The sequence below is a fragment of the Eleutherodactylus coqui genome, chromosome 2 (assembly GCF_035609145.1).
Source record: "Eleutherodactylus coqui strain aEleCoq1 chromosome 2, aEleCoq1.hap1, whole genome shotgun sequence".
NCBI classification, from domain to species: Eukaryota; Metazoa; Chordata; class Amphibia; order Anura; family Eleutherodactylidae; genus Eleutherodactylus; species Eleutherodactylus coqui.
Genome location: NC_089838.1, coordinates 42,743,260 through 42,761,262, shown reverse-complemented (window position 1 = coordinate 42,761,262; position 18,003 = coordinate 42,743,260). Strand labels below are relative to the sequence as shown.

General features: G+C 43.1%; 1 protein-coding gene across 2 annotated transcripts in view; it reads left to right on the top strand.

Moving 5' to 3' along the window:
• Positions 1–18,003, top strand: part of LOC136611248 (histidine--tRNA ligase, cytoplasmic-like) — a 50,761-nt gene that overhangs the window by 16,712 nt on the left and 16,046 nt on the right. For both annotated transcript variants that reach the window (XM_066590684.1, XM_066590683.1), the window contains 8 exons: positions 327–446; positions 2,335–2,430; positions 2,679–2,804; positions 4,435–4,542; positions 5,467–5,565; positions 7,230–7,323; positions 12,730–12,857; positions 13,435–13,647. In XM_066590684.1, coding sequence (XP_066446781.1) covers positions 354–446; positions 2,335–2,430; positions 2,679–2,804; positions 4,435–4,542; positions 5,467–5,565; positions 7,230–7,323; positions 12,730–12,857; positions 13,435–13,647 — 957 coding nt within the window. In that variant the 5' untranslated portion in view covers positions 327–353. The remainder of the gene's footprint in view (positions 1–326; positions 447–2,334; positions 2,431–2,678; positions 2,805–4,434; positions 4,543–5,466; positions 5,566–7,229; positions 7,324–12,729; positions 12,858–13,434; positions 13,648–18,003) is intronic.

The following is an 18,003-nucleotide window of genomic DNA, read 5'->3' as shown; positions in this document are numbered from 1 at the left end:
ACCGATTGAAAGATTAATAGTTTTAGCTAAAGTATTTCATAAAGTGCTAATGGACACTAATGTCCTTTTAACACGTTATCAGCTTCATTTGAGTGTAAAAGGGCCTCCAGGAGCTGTTTGCAGCAACATCGAGGCCAAAGGTACTTTAGAATATGATGGAGGCAACCGTTGCAAAACTTTGTAGAATCTGATTGGAATCAATGAAGGAAAAGAAAGGAAAAAATAATTTCAAGAATTGGCCCAGCTGATGGCTAATAGAAAATGACAACTGTCTTCATGGGTGAGATGCATAAATATGCATTATATAAGTGTGTTCCTCTTCCCAGGGCACAAGGGATTATAATCCAAAGCAGATGGCAATTCGAGAAAAGGCTTTCAACACGATTATCCAGTGTTTTAAACGCCACGGTGCTGAGACCATCGACACACCGGTATTTGAGCTGAAGGTAAGGATGTATATCGGTGATTTCCCTCATTCTTATGTTCCATCCTTTCATATCTGCGAAAGATCAGTTTATTCTTTTTGCCCCCTGTAAACTCAGACAACCACAATTTGCTGATTTGTAGCACTTCTATGGTGGCGTTAAATAAGTTTGACATTGAGGTACAAATTTAGGCCCCTCACATATAGCGTATTTTGGGCTGTGTGGCCCCATTGTGGGTTCTGAGGACATGCACATTGATGATTTTTCATATGGACTAATAATAAATAACAGATTATAATCTGTGTGAGAAAACGCATGATGTGTTTTACTGCTGTCCAGTTCACAGAAGAGAAATAGGATCTGCCAATGCATATCAATGTGCTGCCTCCATGTAAATCGGACAGCGTCTTGGACGCAACTCTTGCTTGCGGCTAGTGTGAACCTAGCCTTGGGTTGCATCTGTACATCAACATTGTATAATATGAGTTGGCCTAAGACACATGATCCTGTCTGGGCAATGATAAGGAAATGCCAAGTTAACAACAATAATTGCTGAAGCCCCATTTATATACGATTGTTGTTTGAATGAACAACTGAACAAATGAACAATTTTTTTTTGCATACAAATGCTGAGCATTTACGCTTAAAGATAATTGTTTGAAATTCTTTCCATTTTCCTCATTGGCTAAAGTAAACGCTGTACATGTTTGCTCAGGTGGACGTGTGTTTATGCAAGGAATCTCTGTCTGGGAGGTTTTTAATTAGTGTGAAGAAAAGCCATTGTCTTCTGCTTCAGGAGTAAACAAGTAGTCATTGTGTTTAGCAGGGCAAACAATCAAATGTCATTTAAACCAAGTGAAAAGTGGACAAACTTACGACCATTTTTATGCAGGCTGAAACTCTGTGATAAAGACAAGTGGATGAATAGCGCACGATGGCTTCGCATTTACACGTAAAGATTATAGCGCAAATTCAGGCATTTGAACAGTAACCCATGCATTTGAGCGATACTGGTTGCATGTAAATGGGCCTTTAGAGTCTATAGACAGTCATTCAGGGACAGCTAAAACAAATAGAGCTGTCTCACTAGTGTCTGCAGATGTCTGATTCCCGGCAGCTTGCTCCTGAGTAACTAGTGCTGAGCTTGGTGAAATGACTGATGAATATTACGTTCAGGAGGAGCTCCACCTTTATAGCCGGCTTTTATTAATACATGAAAAAATGCCGGGAGAAGGAAAAAATGATAGAGCTCACTAAAGAGATCATGACAGATAATAACTCTGGGATTTTTTCAGTACTTGTGAGCATCTAGCGAGTGTAATAATGTAACATCCTGCAAAGCTGTCTGCATCTACCATGAAAAGGGGTAGAAAAATGTTTGGCTATATGAGAGCCGTAACCTGAGGCTTGTGCACCCATGTCGGCCACAGTGGTGGTAATGAGCTTTACAGCCACCTGGAATATAGGCAGGTTGCCCAGGTAGGTAGTGGGGTATGTCCTCTTGTCAGCAGCAGAGAAGCAGAAAACCATACACAGAAACATACCACACACTGAGGGGCAAACACCCTGAAACAGCTGTCTGTGTATGGTTTTCTGGCTTGGTTTCCTATGCCCAATCATTGTTATACAGATTTGCTAGAGTCATACATTGATTTGAAGGAATGCTGCCTTCCAATAGGTGGTGCTACAGAGGTATTGTTCCATCTTATTTGCATAAATTACCTAGAGAAGCGTGCATTGCCTTATAAGTCTCCTCACTCACCTCTCGGGTGTTTTCTCACACCCCCTCTGGATGCTCTTCTTGGGGAGAGACTCTGACTCCCCCCACCCAATCCACCAACCAACACTTTTGGGTGCTCTCCTTAAGCAGGGACAACACCCCTTTTGACCTTGGTTTATTTATTTTCAGGAAACGCTAACTGGAAAATATGGAGAAGACTCGAAGCTTATATATGACCTGAAGGACCAGGGTGGTGAACTGCTGTCTTTACGTTACGATCTCACTGTATCCTTTTTAAAACCATGAATTGCCCAGAGGAGTTTGAAGGACTGAATGAGCTGCCGCTCCAGTAAGACTGAGGCAGAGCCAGCTGAGCGCCTTTCATCCTAGTTAACCGATGCGCTTCCTTTTGGTGGATTACTGTCCAGAGCTTCCAGCGGTGCATGTTATTATAACCGTTATACCGTTTTCTTGCGTCCGGCTCTCGTCATTTTTGTATATTGCTGCTTTACAATCTTTAACTATGCTGTCAGGTTCCATTTGCTCGGTATCTGGCAATGAACAAGATTACCAACATTAAGCGTTACCATATTGCTAAAGTCTACAGAAGAGACAACCCAGCTATGACCAGAGGCCGCTACAGAGAGTTCTACCAATGTGTAAGTCTTTAACCCTTTTCACTGCCAGGGATTTTTAAACATTTTGCACCTTTCTTAGGGTGACTACCCACTAGCGGGTTTTTTTTCTGCTGCGAATTTGCTGTTTTTTCTTCCAATTGTCAGTGGGACTTCCTAATGTTAAAACCGCGACGTAACGCATCGCGATGCAACTTTGCGGCTTTGAACCCTCTAAATGCCGCTGTCAATTTTGGCAGCGGCATTTAAACCCCGTACGCACCTGCCCTCCACACCGCCTTCTGAAAGGCCCCAGGGCTGCCTCAGCAGACTGCCTATCAAGCCATCCCCGTGGGGTGGCTTGATAGACTGCCTGCCAAATGGCAGTATGACGTGATGCTATAGCATTACGTCATACTGCAGGAGCAATCAAAGCATTGCATGTTGTAGTCCCCCAGGGGGACTTAAAAGGAAAGTAAAAAAAAGATCAATAAACTTTTATCAATTGTAAAAAAAAAAAAAGGTTAAATCACCCATCTTTTGCCATATCTAAAATTAAAAAATCTAAAGCACAAAATAAAAATACATATTTGGTATTGCTGAGTCCGTAAAAGTCCGAACTATCAAAGTAGCATATTATTTTCCCCAAATGGTGAACGTCGTCTGAAAAATAAATAAAAAATAAGCATTGCCAGAAATGCACTTTTTCATTGAGGAAGTATGAAGATTTGATCCAGCACCAAACACTGGTGCTGGATCAGATCTTCATACTTCTCAGCTTTACTCTGGGACTGGGCTCGGCCTGCAACATCCGTGCACCTGTGGATTATTCTACAAGGACATCTATTCATTCTAAGTCAACATCTAACAGTGAGCTGTATCGTGTGTGTGTTTTCACTTTTTCAGTTACCCTGTCTCCCAGAAAAAAATGTAATAAAAAGCGATCAAAAAGCCGTATGTATTCCAAATTGGTACTAACATAAACTACAGGACATCCCACAAAAAATGAGCCCTCACACAACTACGTCGACGGAAAAATAAAAGCTTATTGCATGCAGAAGATGGCGGCAGAAAATAATTAAAAAAAATTAAATGTCTGAAAAAAACAAAAATAGTACAGTAAAAAAAACTATACACGTTTGGTATCGTAGTAATTGCACCGACCCGTAGAATAAAGATATCGGGTCATTTTTGTTGTAGTTTGTGCGCCGTAGAAACAAGTCGCATTGAAAGATGGCAGAATGTTGTGTTTTGTTTTGTTTTTCATTTTACTCCACTTAGAATTTTGTAAAAGTTTTTCAGTACATTATATGGTACATTAAATAGCACCTTTGAAAAATACAACCCGTCCCGCAAAAAACAAGCCCTCATACAGCAACTTCGATGGATAAATAAAAGTTAGGATTTTTTTTTTTTTAAAGGGTGGAGGAAAAAACTAAAATGGAAAAAGAAAAAGGGTCCGCGTCATTAAGGGGTTAAGGTTACTTGCATCTTACAGTTTGAATATGTTAGCACAGAGGATTAAATTTGTTTTTCTTACAGCAGCTAAGAGTGTGGAAACTTTCTCCTTGAGTGGGTTTGTACCCCAGACCCACTTCAGACTTCTATGATACAAGATACATTTCAGTTTTGTTGTAATAGGATTGATACTAGTGTTCATTTCCTTTCCCTCCAGGACTTCGACATTGCAGGACAGTTTGACCCAATGATTCCTGATGCTGAATGTCTGAAGATTCTTCATGAAATCCTGAGTGAACTGGAGTTGGCAGATTTTCTAATTAAGGTAAGGTGACCGTGTTGGTTACTTCACATTAACAGCTCAGTGATGGTTGCCATTACAGGTCTGCACATGGTGCATTGCAGTTCTGAATATTTAGAGCTGGATGTCTGGGATTTCTGTGTTAAGGCCCTTTTACATGCAACGATTATCTCTCAAAATTCGTCCAAATGGCCGAAAATTAGCGATAATCGTTACATGTAAACGCGGGCATCGTGCAGTTTTCGTTTAAACAATGAATTTTAGTTAAACTTAAAATCCATCATTCAGCTGCTAAGACTGCGCAATCCATTTGAATGTACTTCACTCCTCTTTCAAAAGACTGCAGAATGTTCTGCCCACAGCATGTTTACATTAGCCATGAGGAGAACAATGCAGTCTGCTGGGAGGAGAACAAAGGAATGTGCTTAAACACAGGCTGTGCTCTGCAAACAACTCCTGGAGTTCCTTTTATATGCAAATGAAGATGATAAAGTGTTAATGGCTATTGACACTTTATGCAAATAGATGGCTAAATCTTTCAGTCCTTTGAAAGATTATCTTTGCATGTAAAAGGGCCTTACCCAGTTAGACTTTTGTTTGCTGAATGTTGGCTATGCTATTACAGAGCATCTCTATCAGACTGGCAATGTGAATGTTGTAAATGAGCACAAAAAGCGCTTTACAGGATTTTGGTTAAAAAATCTCAAAGCTAATACTAGTGTTCCCAGTGACATTGTAGTGCACAGACAGCCATAGATCCTTCTAGCTATCCTTTAACCATCTATTGTTGGCGAGGGTTTGTTTGGCTCATTGTTTCCAATCAGAGTAAAGTTGTAACACCCATAACTTCATAAACGTCTCGTAAAAAGTACTTTTAATAATTACTGATTTCAACTATTAAGTGATGTTTCTGTTGATAAGAAGTAATGATGCCCTTTTTGCGTACAGGTGAACGATAGGAGAATCTTGGATGGGATATTTGCCGTGTGCGGTGTACCCGATACAAAATTTCGCACAATTTGTTCCTCAGTGGACAAACTAGATAAGGTAAAAGATAATTCTATGATAATAAATAATAATAAACTTTATTTGTATAGCACCAACATATTCTGCAGCGCTTACATAGACAGGGGGATACAGAAAGACAAAAGTACAAACATTACAGAACCGCGGTTACAAAGCAATCAATTGATGGAAACAATAGGGGTGAGGGTCCTGCTCCAACGAGCTTACATACTACAAGTAATGGGGTGATACAGAAGGTAAAGGGGCTGGAGATGTGCACGGTATGGTGAGGTGGAGAGTGAGCGATGTTATACACATAGACAATGGTCAGACATTTAGCTGTGTGACGGCAGAAACAGTATGACTGCAGGAGCGGTTTATGATGGCTAGCAGGGATTGCAGTCAGTAGGTCAGGGAGCATGTTATCAGGCGGAGTACAGAGAGGTTTGTTTAGGGAATGCGGTATGCCTCCCTGAAGAGGTGCATTTTTAGAGCACGCCTGAAGTTCTGCGAGTCCTGGATTGCTCGGGTAGCCTTTGGTAGTGCGTTCCAGAGGACCGGTGCTGCTCTGGAGAAGTCTTGGAGGCGGGAATGAGAAGTTCGAATTAAAGGGGCGCTCAATCTGGTTTCATTAGCAGAGCGGAGAGCCCGGGCTGGTTGATGGATTGAGACGAGGGAGGCGATATAGGGGGGCGCTGCACTGTGGAGGGCTTTGTGGATGAAGGTGGCGAGTTTAAATTGAATTCTATATTTAACGGGCAGCCAGTGCAGTGACTGTATGAAGCTCTGATTAATATTTTAGGGTGCTTTTACATGTAACAATTTATCTCCCGTGTTGTTGGTGCTCACGCAGCGCGTTTATACAGCTGATTTAATCTTTTGCTTGCTAATTCATTCACATTCACTGTACCAGTGAATGAGCGACTGAACAATCAGTATTGAAACTGAACAGTTAGGGAATGAGCCAACGAGGATTTTCATGCGCGAATGAAATGAACGACAAGCGAACAATAATCATGAAATGAATGACAAGCGAACAATAATCGTTCCAACTAAATGCACCTTTACTGAAGCAGATCACCAATGCATTTTGACAGCAACAAAAATCTACCGCACCCTCACATTTACACCTGAGATCCGTAATTTGATGATTGGTAGTGTTAGAATTCAAAAATAAATGTGATTATTTTGCTGTGAAAAATGAGACCCTTCCGCTCCACCCCCCTATAATAAGCACTGACACATTTTTTTGGATAAAAATTTTTGAGACCCTATCTTATTTTTGGAGAAACGGTGTAGTGCAACTCAAGAGAAAACCAGCAATTTATTGGACCATTGAACTTTTCCTCTGTTGAAGAGAGGGATGCGACGTTTGAAGTTTATTTTAGAGTTTCTTTAAAATTTGTAAAATCACATAAAAGAAAGGGGAGAGATGCACATAGAGTGAAGTCTTCTGTACAGTAAGATTGTGCTGTATGTGTTACATCTAGTTTGTGGAGTAAGCAAAATTGAAGTTAAAAAAATGTGGTACGATACCTCATGAAAGCCATTACTAATACCTTCACAAATCTGTGTGTTAAAATATATATATATATTTTTTTTCCTTATAGCCATTTCTACCTTCAATTTGCATGAAATGCAAATATTAGCACCGACGGCAGTTCTTCCTATTTTAAGTGTGATATGTATAAATACCTTCTTTTCAGACACTGTGGGAAGAAGTGAAGATTGAAATGGTGGAAAAGAAGGGACTTGCATCAGAGGCTGCTGACCAGATTGGGGAATATGTCCAAAATAATGGTAAGTTGGCCTGCGCTACATGGTGTAAGGCCAGGTCCACAGCCCGCTGCAAAAAGACAATTGCTGCTCATTTAAAGAAAACAAAATAGAAGGCACATGAAGCTGTAGCCCACTCATGAAGGGGGACTCTTTCCTGTTGACAGCGGGTTAGTAGAAAATGTTAAGATGCTGTCACACAACATCAGAGTTCGCTCAGGCAGCCTGTTTATACAGCTTGATAAATCGTTCACTTCTCTGTACCAGTAAATGAAGAGGACTGATCAGTATTTAAACCGAACGATTAGCGAACGAGCTAACGATGATTTCTATGCTTGCAGAAAATAATAATAAAAAAGAAAATAAAATGTCTTTTGGGGAAAAAAAAAAAAAAAAGGATAGCAAAAAAAAACTACAAAAGTTGGATATTGTCGTAATCCTACTGACCCATAGAATAACGTTATGTCGTTTGTGCGCTGTAGAAATGAAGCACTGAAAGATGGAGGAATTTTGTTTTGTTTTTTTTTTCATTTTATTCCACTTAGAACCCTTTTTAAAAGTTTTTCAGTACATTTTATGGTACATTAAAACAAGCCCTCATGTTGATGGATAAATGAATTATGATTCTTTTATTTTTTATTTTTAAACACACACACACACACACACCCCTCAAAAAAAAAAAGCTTGGTTCCTAAGGGATTAATTACCTTTACAGAAACATATGAATTTCTTCCAGTTGCGAACTTCTTTAAAAAAATTGTTGCACAGTGTAATTGTTCTGTGTAAAAGAGCCTTTAGGCCTTTCTGATAAGCTAGTGAGCAGATCATGAACATGAGTCTTCACTGATGAGTCCTTCTGAACAGTAAAGTCTTTAAACTATACAGCACCCATGCCATCGTAAGCAAGTTTTGAGTGATCATTTTGCATTAGCTACTAATGGGCTAATCAGCCCATTAGTAGCCAACTAGCTTCATTTGCATGTATTTAGAGAACAGCAGGTGGTCTGTTCTCTAAATCCTTTTTGTTCTGCCATGGGCTGCTGGCTGCATACAATATTATCAGCGCTGTCCGCAGAGAACACAGCATGCCATGCCTGTTATCAGGGACGTTTTATGCTGAGCTGAACTCTGAGATGGACAAAGAGTGCACGATGGGCACATATTTACACACAACGGCTATCGCTCAAAAACCAGTGTTTGGACGAATTTTGAGCGATAATTGTTGCTTGTAAATCAGCCTTTAACATCCATTTAGACATCCCGTTTTTTGTTTTTTTTCGTTTGAACGAGTGAATGATGTCAGAGTTGACTCGTGCCCCATGTTTATACAAGCAGATACATTGTTGGCTCATTCAAGTGAGAAATTGTTTCCTTTCACTGTATGAGTGAATGAAAAGACTGATCGATTAGTAGTATTCAGGCTAAACAAATAGTGAACAAATCCATGATGATTTTTAGGCGTTCTTAATGCATGCATAAAAATCAAATTTCGTTTTAAATGAAAAGTAAACGATTCGTCTTTCGCCATTTAAACGTTGGCTGTGGTTTACACTGAACGGTTATTATTAATTTTCGCTCGTTTGTACTATAATTCCCTGTAAAAGAGTCTTCAGCAAAGAAAGAGTCCTTCCTGCCAGCTATACCCCTTCTGCAGGTACTGAGCCAAACTAATTTTCGCAAATTGTCCGTAGAAAGCAGACCACCTGATCTGCAGCTCTTTCCCTCTTTTATTAGGTTTACTTTTACTCTTCTAGGTGGAAATCGGGGATGATTTAACTTTCCTGATTTGTCCCTAAGTCGTTAGGGTGTACAGTGCTGCATCAGACACACTGTTACTCCCTCCTCCAAGAGGATGGAACAGAGCGGCTCTACCTACTCTGCTCTCCGCCAGCCATGAGGTCACCTAAAATTCTTCCCTGTGTCCCCATATCCAGCGATCTCTCACCACTAAGTGACAGTCGCTGAAGCAGTGAGCCTGCTGGTGTCCTGGGGAAGCCGAAACAAAGAGGATGGAGATGAGGGGAGTAAATGGAATTTGGTAAATATGGCACCATCGCCACTCATCTTCCACGCTCCTTCCCCTTCTCTGAACCCCCCTTTGGCAGTGTTTTTCTCCCAATCCAGTGCTCCCTGCCCCTACCTCTTGGCTTCCCTCAATTGGCCTGCTCTCATGACAGCTCTGTTTGCAGATGCTAATTTTTTGCGGCTTCCAAGTTCCCACTCGCACGCACCTGTGCTGGTTGGTGGGCTCGGCACCTCTCAGGCTCTACACCCCTGGGGGTCTTTTATGGTTCAAAATATTTTTATTGGGTTTGCACACATGAACAATTTCGAGAGAATAACGTATTAACTTGATATACAGATTGTTTCAATGGCTCTTGTGCATTTTGTCATAAATGTCATTCAAATAACATTTCGTATAAACTAGCGAAAGAAATAACTAGATTAACATAGTGGAGATTAGTAGTGAAAGAAAAAGAGAAAGAAATAGATAATAGAGGACAGAGTGGGGGGGGGGGGGTGGAAGATGGGTCAGTGGGGCAGGGTGAGGGAGGGGGGTGTGGAGCACTAATGGCCACACTAAAGCAACTTGTGTTTTAGTAATGTGTACCTTAGGGATAGTGGATTCAGGTTGGAACAACGCCCGATTGGAGCCAGGTCTTTAGGTCATTGGAATTGCGAAATAGTATCCAAGCTGACCAGATTGAGTAGTATCTCTCTCTTTTGTTCTCGTCTCGAGCCATTATTTCCTCCATTTGTGCTATATGGTCCACAATCTCCAGCCATTGGATCCTCGAGGGAGGTAGGGGAGACTTCCAGAGCCGTGGAATTATTTGTCTCATGGCTATTAGGAAGAATTTGAATGGGCTTTTTTTGTTTTTGGTTATGGAGCCAGGGAGTATAGATAGTAGTGCCGCCTCCGGTGTAAGGACTACCGAGTCCCTGAAGATAGCGTTATAGAGGTTAGTTATATCGCTCCAGAGGGGGGAGACCAAAGGGCACTCCCACCAGATATGGAGGAGACTACCTCTTCCCCGGGAACAGCGCCAGCAGGTATCTGGGGTCTGGGGATACATCCTGGCCAGAGTTGTGGGTGTTCTGTACCACTGTGAGAGTAGTTTGTAGTTGGTTTCTTGAAATTTAGATGAGGTTGTTAGAGTGTGGGTTAAGACAAAGGACTTAAGCCAATCTTCCTCTAGGAAAGTTTTCCCCAGCTCTCTCTCCCATTTCCCCTTAAAAGCCACAGCATCATTTTGAGTCTCTGCCGACACGAGGAGATGGTACATTACCGAGACCCCGGACCTAATCGGCGTGGGAGCCACACAGAGTTTCTCAACTGGGAAAGAGGAGAACAGAGAGCTTCCACGGGTCCCTGGGTCTGGACAAAATGTCTTACTGGGGGTCTTTTATGTGCCTTAGCGCTATACTTGACACCTCTGGCCGGGTCAGCGCTGCTGGTTTGCATCCCGGCTTTTGCTATGCAGGATTCACGTGGACACTCCTTGCATCCAGGGACTTCACGTGGATTGAGAGGGTGATATCGCCCATGCCAGGGTGAAGTCGGCCTTAGGCGTCTATTACGATTATCAGTAATTATGAATCCTATACATTGCTGGGTACATTCACCTGTGTTCATCTTTGGCATTTCTTTTACAAGCATTGTCGCACATTTCACCTGTTCGACTGCCAACATGGCGAGTAGTTAAACCACTTGATTTCTCACTTCCTGCATGTAGAAAATAGACTTGGCATAATATCTTGATTGTAGGTTCATTCCGTCGTATCTACTGCCTTCGTACTGCAGGTCGAGATGTCGGGCATACTGTTTTAGGACCAGGATGATTTGTCCTTGCCGCACAATACAAAATCATCACTCCCTTACCTCTTGCAGAAGCTAGTTTCTTCCGGACGGGGCACTCTTGCTAGATACTCTTCCCTTGAAATCCACTCTTCGAAAGGAGAATTTTCCATGCGACATGAGTCTTGGACATGCGAGCCTCAGACGAGGCGATACCTCGCTCCTCTTGTGGGAGTCGCCCCATCTGGATGGAACAATAGAACTTGGAGCATTCTGAGCCTCGTTCTAATCCTATCGCCCCTCTAAGGAGATTCCTGTCATGCCCCTCTATTGTTCCCGTACAGATTCCACGAGTCACTTCTCCTGTCAGCCCCTCCTGTCCCTGTGTTTACCACTAGCACCCCAGTGGGGACCTCTCCCTGCCTAGGTCTCCAACTATATGTAATCCAGGCCAACTGATGAAGGGGTTTTGCCCTAAAATGCGATTTCATATGCTGCTATATCAATTCAAGAAGAAATTTTCATCCAGTTGTTTTTTGATTTTTCAAATTTGTGGAGCGTTGTGCCGAGCCATCAGTTTTTGTTTTTTGCACTCCTATACGCTCACGCCCACTTAAATGGTGCGTTTTCTGATCGGCAGCACCTCCAGATTCTCTGGTGCATTCCTAACCATCACGGGCCTTGTCTCCAATTTTGGACCATTTATATTCTACTAGTTTTTGCTCCACCTCCTTCTTTCCACTTCGCATCTGTACCAGTTAAAGGGCAAGGACGTCGACCGCCCACATTGGTTCCACTCTACTAAATTCTCAGGTGCTTTCTTGACAATCGACAACTTATTCTGCCTTTGCAGTGATGGGAACTCTTTCGGGTCTTCATTATCTCTAACTCTACAGAAAGCTTTGCTTGGCAGCTGCCGGTGGACCCTCTCGCTAACTTGAGCCCACTGGCAAGAGGCTGACCACACCACCTTCTTTTTTCCCACCCCCATTGAGTACTGCTCTAGAACACCCCAAGTTCTTGCTGTGTCCTCCCAATGACACGGATAAGAAAACGATTTTTGTTCCTTGCCTTAAAACCCCTTTCTTGTCACGTCATTGGTCACAGCACCCTCCCAGTTATTTGTTCTTTGCTAGCACTGGTGGTGGTTTCTCAAAAATGGATCCTCAATTTGGCCTGGTGTTTATCTAGAACTATGTGTTCTGGTTGTAGTCTGTATTCCTCTATTTCATGGGTGTGCTTGTTCTTACTGCTTAAGTACAAACTGATTTAGCTCATTGCTTGCAGGAGGGGTATAGCTGGTGGGAAGGGAATAACTTTCCATGCTTAGTGTCGCCTCCTTGTGGCAGGAGTTATACCCAAGGTCTTGCTGTGTCCCCCTAATGAACGTGACGAGAAAGGGATTTTATGGTAAGTAACAAAAATCTTGTTTTCTGGGTTGCAATGAAGGTTTTCTCGATTCTGTTTGCTCACCCATTGAACAAAAGAGTTAACGATTCCATTGTGGTGCCGCTTCTCTCAAGGAGCAAAAAACAAAACGTTCAGTTTTTAGATGCTTGGGGCCTATTTAAAAAAAAAAAAAAGTGGTTGTGAATGTGACATGGCCTTTTGAATACTGCAACCTATTTTAGGTGGATTGGATCTTATCGAGAAGCTTCTGAAAGATCCCAAGCTGTCACAGAACAAGCTGGCGCTAGAAGGGCTGAATGACATGAAAATCCTTTTTCAGTACTTGGAACTGTTTGGCGTTACTGATAAGGTGAGTCCAAGATAGAAGCTCATCTATATGCTAGGAGAAAAAGGCTACTGTATATGGCTGTGAGACTGCAGACTACAGAGCAGAAACGCACATAACGGAGGAACAGAAAGTCAGAAAATTCAGTAAGACTCTGAGCTCTGTCCAGCTGAAAACACTATTGAAGTGACAACCGCTTATGATTGTAATTGGCGCTATAATATAGATTGTTAGCCTCATGTGCGCTGACCATAGAAATCTGTATTTTTCTGTACTACAGAGCTGCCCCGTTTGGTACTATTCTCTTCTAGAAGCATTGCTCCAAATACACAACATCTGATGTATGGAATTGGAGGCATATAGAGCTACAGTAAAGTACAAAATTTGGATGTAATAAGGTCATGTACATGACCAGACTGTTGAATGGCAAACCTCTCTGATATTACCACGATATTTGTTTTGTGGGTGGAATTGCTACATAAATGGGGGAAAAAGTCCCATTCAGGAAATTGCTAGTATCCATTTTTTTTTCCTTTTAATTCTCCGACTTCATTCACTGCATACACCTGGAATAATTTCTCCTTTTTAATGAATCTTGCAGATCTCTTTTGATCTCCGCTTGGCCCGTGGTTTGGACTATTATACTGGAGTCATTTATGAAGCCGAGGAATCTGTCCGTCTGGGCAGCGTCGCCGCAGGAGGACGTTATGATGGGTTGGTCGGGATGTTTGACCCAAAGGGCAGGAAGGTTCCATGCGTGGGCTTCAGTATTGGAATGGAGAAAATATTTTCTATCATGGAGCGGAAGGCAGAGGTGAGTAACGATGATGACTGCTGTAGGATGGACACCAGTTAATTGTAGATTTCATGTTTTATACAAAATATTAAGGAGAAAAAAAGCTTTTGTCTTTAATAACGCGTTACACATTTTTCTAACCTACATTTATGCATCAATTCTGCTAGCTGCTGTCTTCAGTGGGGGGAGAGCAGTAAGCTGCTGGCAGACACTTCTGGCAGCAGCTTATTTCCCTTGAGAGAAAATTTGGCATGTTGAAATTCAACATGGGTCGGCAGGCGTAACATCTCTCCTTAAGGAGCGCACCCAGAAGGTGAGTGAGGAGACTTATAAGGCCATTCATGCTCCTCTGGGTAATATGCAAATAAGGGAGATGGAACAATACCTCTGCAGCACCACCTATTGGATGGCAGCATTCTTTATACGTGGCCTTATGTGTCTCCTCACTCACCTTCTAGGTGTTCTCCGTAAGCGGTTATGTTACCCCTCCCGACCCACATCACAGGCCTCTCACTAGTCAAGCCAGAAACCTACTGCACACTGATGAGGGGCAAACATCCCGAAACAGCTGTCTGTGTATGGATTCTGGCTTGGTTTTCACTTCCCAATTATTGCTCTAGAGACCTGTGTAAAGGGTCAAGCATTGATGTTCAGGAATGCTGCCATCCAATAGGTGGCACTGCTGTTTGAAGGGTCAGTTTTACACAGCTCTGTGCAGCTGCACACCATACCTTCCAGTAGTGGCTTTGCTGGTTTTGTCCCATTATGCTGCGGAGTTGTGCATTAAAGCCCCTTTTCTTACTCTGACCTTTTGCCAAGACCCCTTTTAATAGGACGTGTGTTCCAGCAGTAGGAAGTAAGATGATCAGAAGCTAAGGATGCTTGGTATCCCCTGGAGTAAATAGAGAGGATTCTCCTCATATGTGACATTAATATTTCTCTGTCTCCTTGTGCATCTATTGACCGACAACCCATGCAATAAAGGACGCCACAGAAGTGAGAGGATGAAAAGAAAAGGTGCACGTAGCAAACAAGGAATGGTTGTCGGTGATACCATTTCTATTGGCTCCCTGATACATAATGCAAAAGACAATATAAAACAGGCTTTTTTCAGATTACATTCCCTTTCATGGACCTCAAAATGGTTAATACAAGAGAGACCTTGGGGGGGGGGGGGGTGAGGGGAGTTTGGGAGATTTATGTATTGTATGTTTTTATATGCTCAAAACTCTAATTTAAAAAAAAAGAAGCTAAGGATGGGTGAAAATGGGATCCTGCGCCTTGCAGGTTCTTCAGTGCGCAATGAAAAATGAAGTCCTGCTTCTGAAGTAGAGGCGTGTGTGCTGTGATCCTGGGGTTCAGTGAATACCTCTGAAATAAGTTTTAATGACTGGGACACAAGCTATGATGAGGAAACCTTTTTAAAATGCTTTGGGAATTGTTACTTTTGTCTTGAGCTGCTGAACAACCAGTTTAATGCTCTGGTACGAAACTTATTAAATGCCCACCTCCTACATGTGAGCCAGCTGTTTGAATTCATTGTCAGGCTTTTAAAAGAGTTGTCCAAAAGTTAATAAATTGAGGGGGTTATCTAAGGATTTTTTTTAAATTTGAAAGCTGCTCACTTCGCAGTATATCCTCGCCTAGACGCAAGGAGACAGCGATGATGTTCCCAATGCTAGAGCCATGTGACCGCTGCAGCCAGTCCCTTTGACCTGTGATTAGCTGTAGCAGTCACATGTTCTGCTGTTGGGACATAATTTCTCTGCACTCACAAGTGAAGGGCGGTCGGCTGCGAGGGGGCGGATGAGCGGGAAAGATAAGTAGATCTTTTATGTTGGTACCAGCTGCCTGAGCGGCTGACGCGTGAGGAAGATGATCCCCAGGTTACACTTTCAGCATAACAGCAGTATTTTAGTCATTGTTTTAATACTGGACACCCATTAAATCATTTGCTGCTCCATTGCTGCGGGAAAATAAAGGCTAGTGGAGAATTTGGCTGGTGAATTGTTTCGTTTTTTTTGTTTTCACATTTTCTACTGTTATGTTAATTTGTTAAAAGGTTCCTGACATGTACTTTGTGTTGATCTCGCTGTGGGCAGCATAAAGTAGTGACAGCCATCACCAACATGGAGGAGGGTTCTTTACTGTAAGAGCAGTGAGACTGTGGAACTCTCTGCCTGAGGACGTGGTGATGGCAAAATCCATAGAGGAGTTTAAGGGGGAACTAGACATCTTTTTAGAGCGCTATGAAATTACAGGATATAGACCTTAGGTGACCAGCAGGGTTGTTTATCTCAAATGTTGATCCATGGACAACTATGACTGCCATTATGGAGCTGGGAAAGAATTTATCCCTCAAATGGGCTCATTGGCTTCTGCCTCATTTGTTTTTGCTTTCTTTGCCTTTCTCTGGATCAACAAGAGGGATGGAAACAGACTAAACTGGATAGACATTTATATCACTTCTTGGGTAATGTGCAATCTTTTTTAAGAACTTACAGAAGGTTTCTGCAGCACCCAGCAAGACATGAGTCCAGTGTATTCATGAGGCGCTGCTAGCCCGGCCCACACCCCGTGACTGGCAGTTTGCTTAATATGCACTGCAATAACTAGAAAATTGCCATCATGGAGGATTGGCAGGGCTAGCAGCACTTCCTGAATAAACTGGACCCGTGTCTTGCTGGTGACTGCAGAGACTACCTGTTTAGGAAAACCACTTCACATTACCTTGTAAAAGACTGACTGCTGCAATCAGCATGCCTGTCACTACCCTCCGTGAACACAACACAAAGGACATGACAAGTTCCCTTTAAACTCCCAGAAAACCTCCTTTTTAACATCAAGAAGGAAATCCCCTACTTTTATCTACTGTGGCAATGTCTGCATGGTGGTGTGGGGTCGGCGAAGGCACGATGGCTCATTCAGTCCATATAAAAGTTCAACCAGTTTTATTTTTCTTGAGTTCAGCAATGGAAAGGAAAACCCAGTGGAAAAAAGAGCAACCTTTTGACAGCATGTCTACTTCTAACATGCAGCAAAAAGTCAGTGAAACAGCAGTAGTCCACTATGGTAGATGCCATACACAACTGGGTATCAGTCTAGGGGCGTCCTTCACTGTCAGAGTCAAAGCATTACAGTTTGGTCCCCACCAGACTCCAGGCTTGCAGCCCTCTCAGCTCCTTCTGGGCCATTTCTGTCCAGCAGTGTTGCTGGAGGTTAATAACTCCTCACACCACCCATACAGCTGTCACTTCTAATCGGCACTCAGTATGCCTGTTCTGAAGCCCCCTGCAGGCTTTCTTTGGTACTGCATTACCACACTACTACCGGTTTCCCCGAAAGGAAGCCCTACCCTGGTTTTTTGGGGAGGCTCGAAATATAAGCCCTAGCTAAAGTACATGAGGAAGAAAAAAACATTATACTCGCCTGACCCGTGGCGTCTGAGTCCCTTGCAATGGTCCTCCGCGCTGGGATATCTTCTTCTTTCTGGTGACGGGGCTTTAACCCCTTAGTGACGGCTCCATCGAGAAACTACGTCCTCAGAAAGTGGGCTTTAATCCTAGAGGACATAGTTTTATGCGTCCTCTTAGGATTAATGCCCACTTGCCTGAGGACGTGACAGCTCCATGCTGTCGGTGCCCGCAGGTAGCCGACAGCATGGAGCTGTGATCCCGGGCTGCGGGCAGTCCCCCCGGCATTGCGATCGGTGCTATCCAATGGATAACGCCGATCGCAATAAAGTTAAAAAAAAGTTTAAAAAAGTTAAATATTCAGCTGCCCTGATGGATCGGAACAATCAGGGCAGCTGAAATTACTCACCCGGCTTCCCCGATGTCTGCCGCGGTGAATGGGTCCTCTGGGACCCGGCGCGGCTCTTCTGCGCATGCGCGCCAAACGAATGACGTCACGCGCATGCTCAGAAGACTGGGAACCCGGGTGAGTTAAAAATCTCCTGGTTCCCGGCTACCTTCAGGAGCGACCTTCAGGAGATGTCCCCGGCGACCGTAAAAATAAAGTTAACTTCACCTCCTCTCATGGATCAGATCCATGAGGGGAGGTGAAAGTACTCACCCCCGGTCCTCAGCGGTGTCCCGGTCTTCTGGGACCTGAGTCCCCTTCTGCGCATGCGTGCCCGATGTCAATCATCAGGCGCGTGCACAGAGGGGCTCAGGACCCGGGAAATTTAAAATCCCTCTGCTGCTGGCTGCCATGTGTAGCCAGGAGCAGAGGGATGTCACTGCAGAGATGATCACTGTTATCCAATGGGTAACAGTGATCATTTAAAGTAAAAAAAGTGTAAAAACTACAAAACTTAGCCGAGAGCCTGGAGATTTCACGGGGGGGCCGCGGTGAGCAGTTCCTGATCAGTGT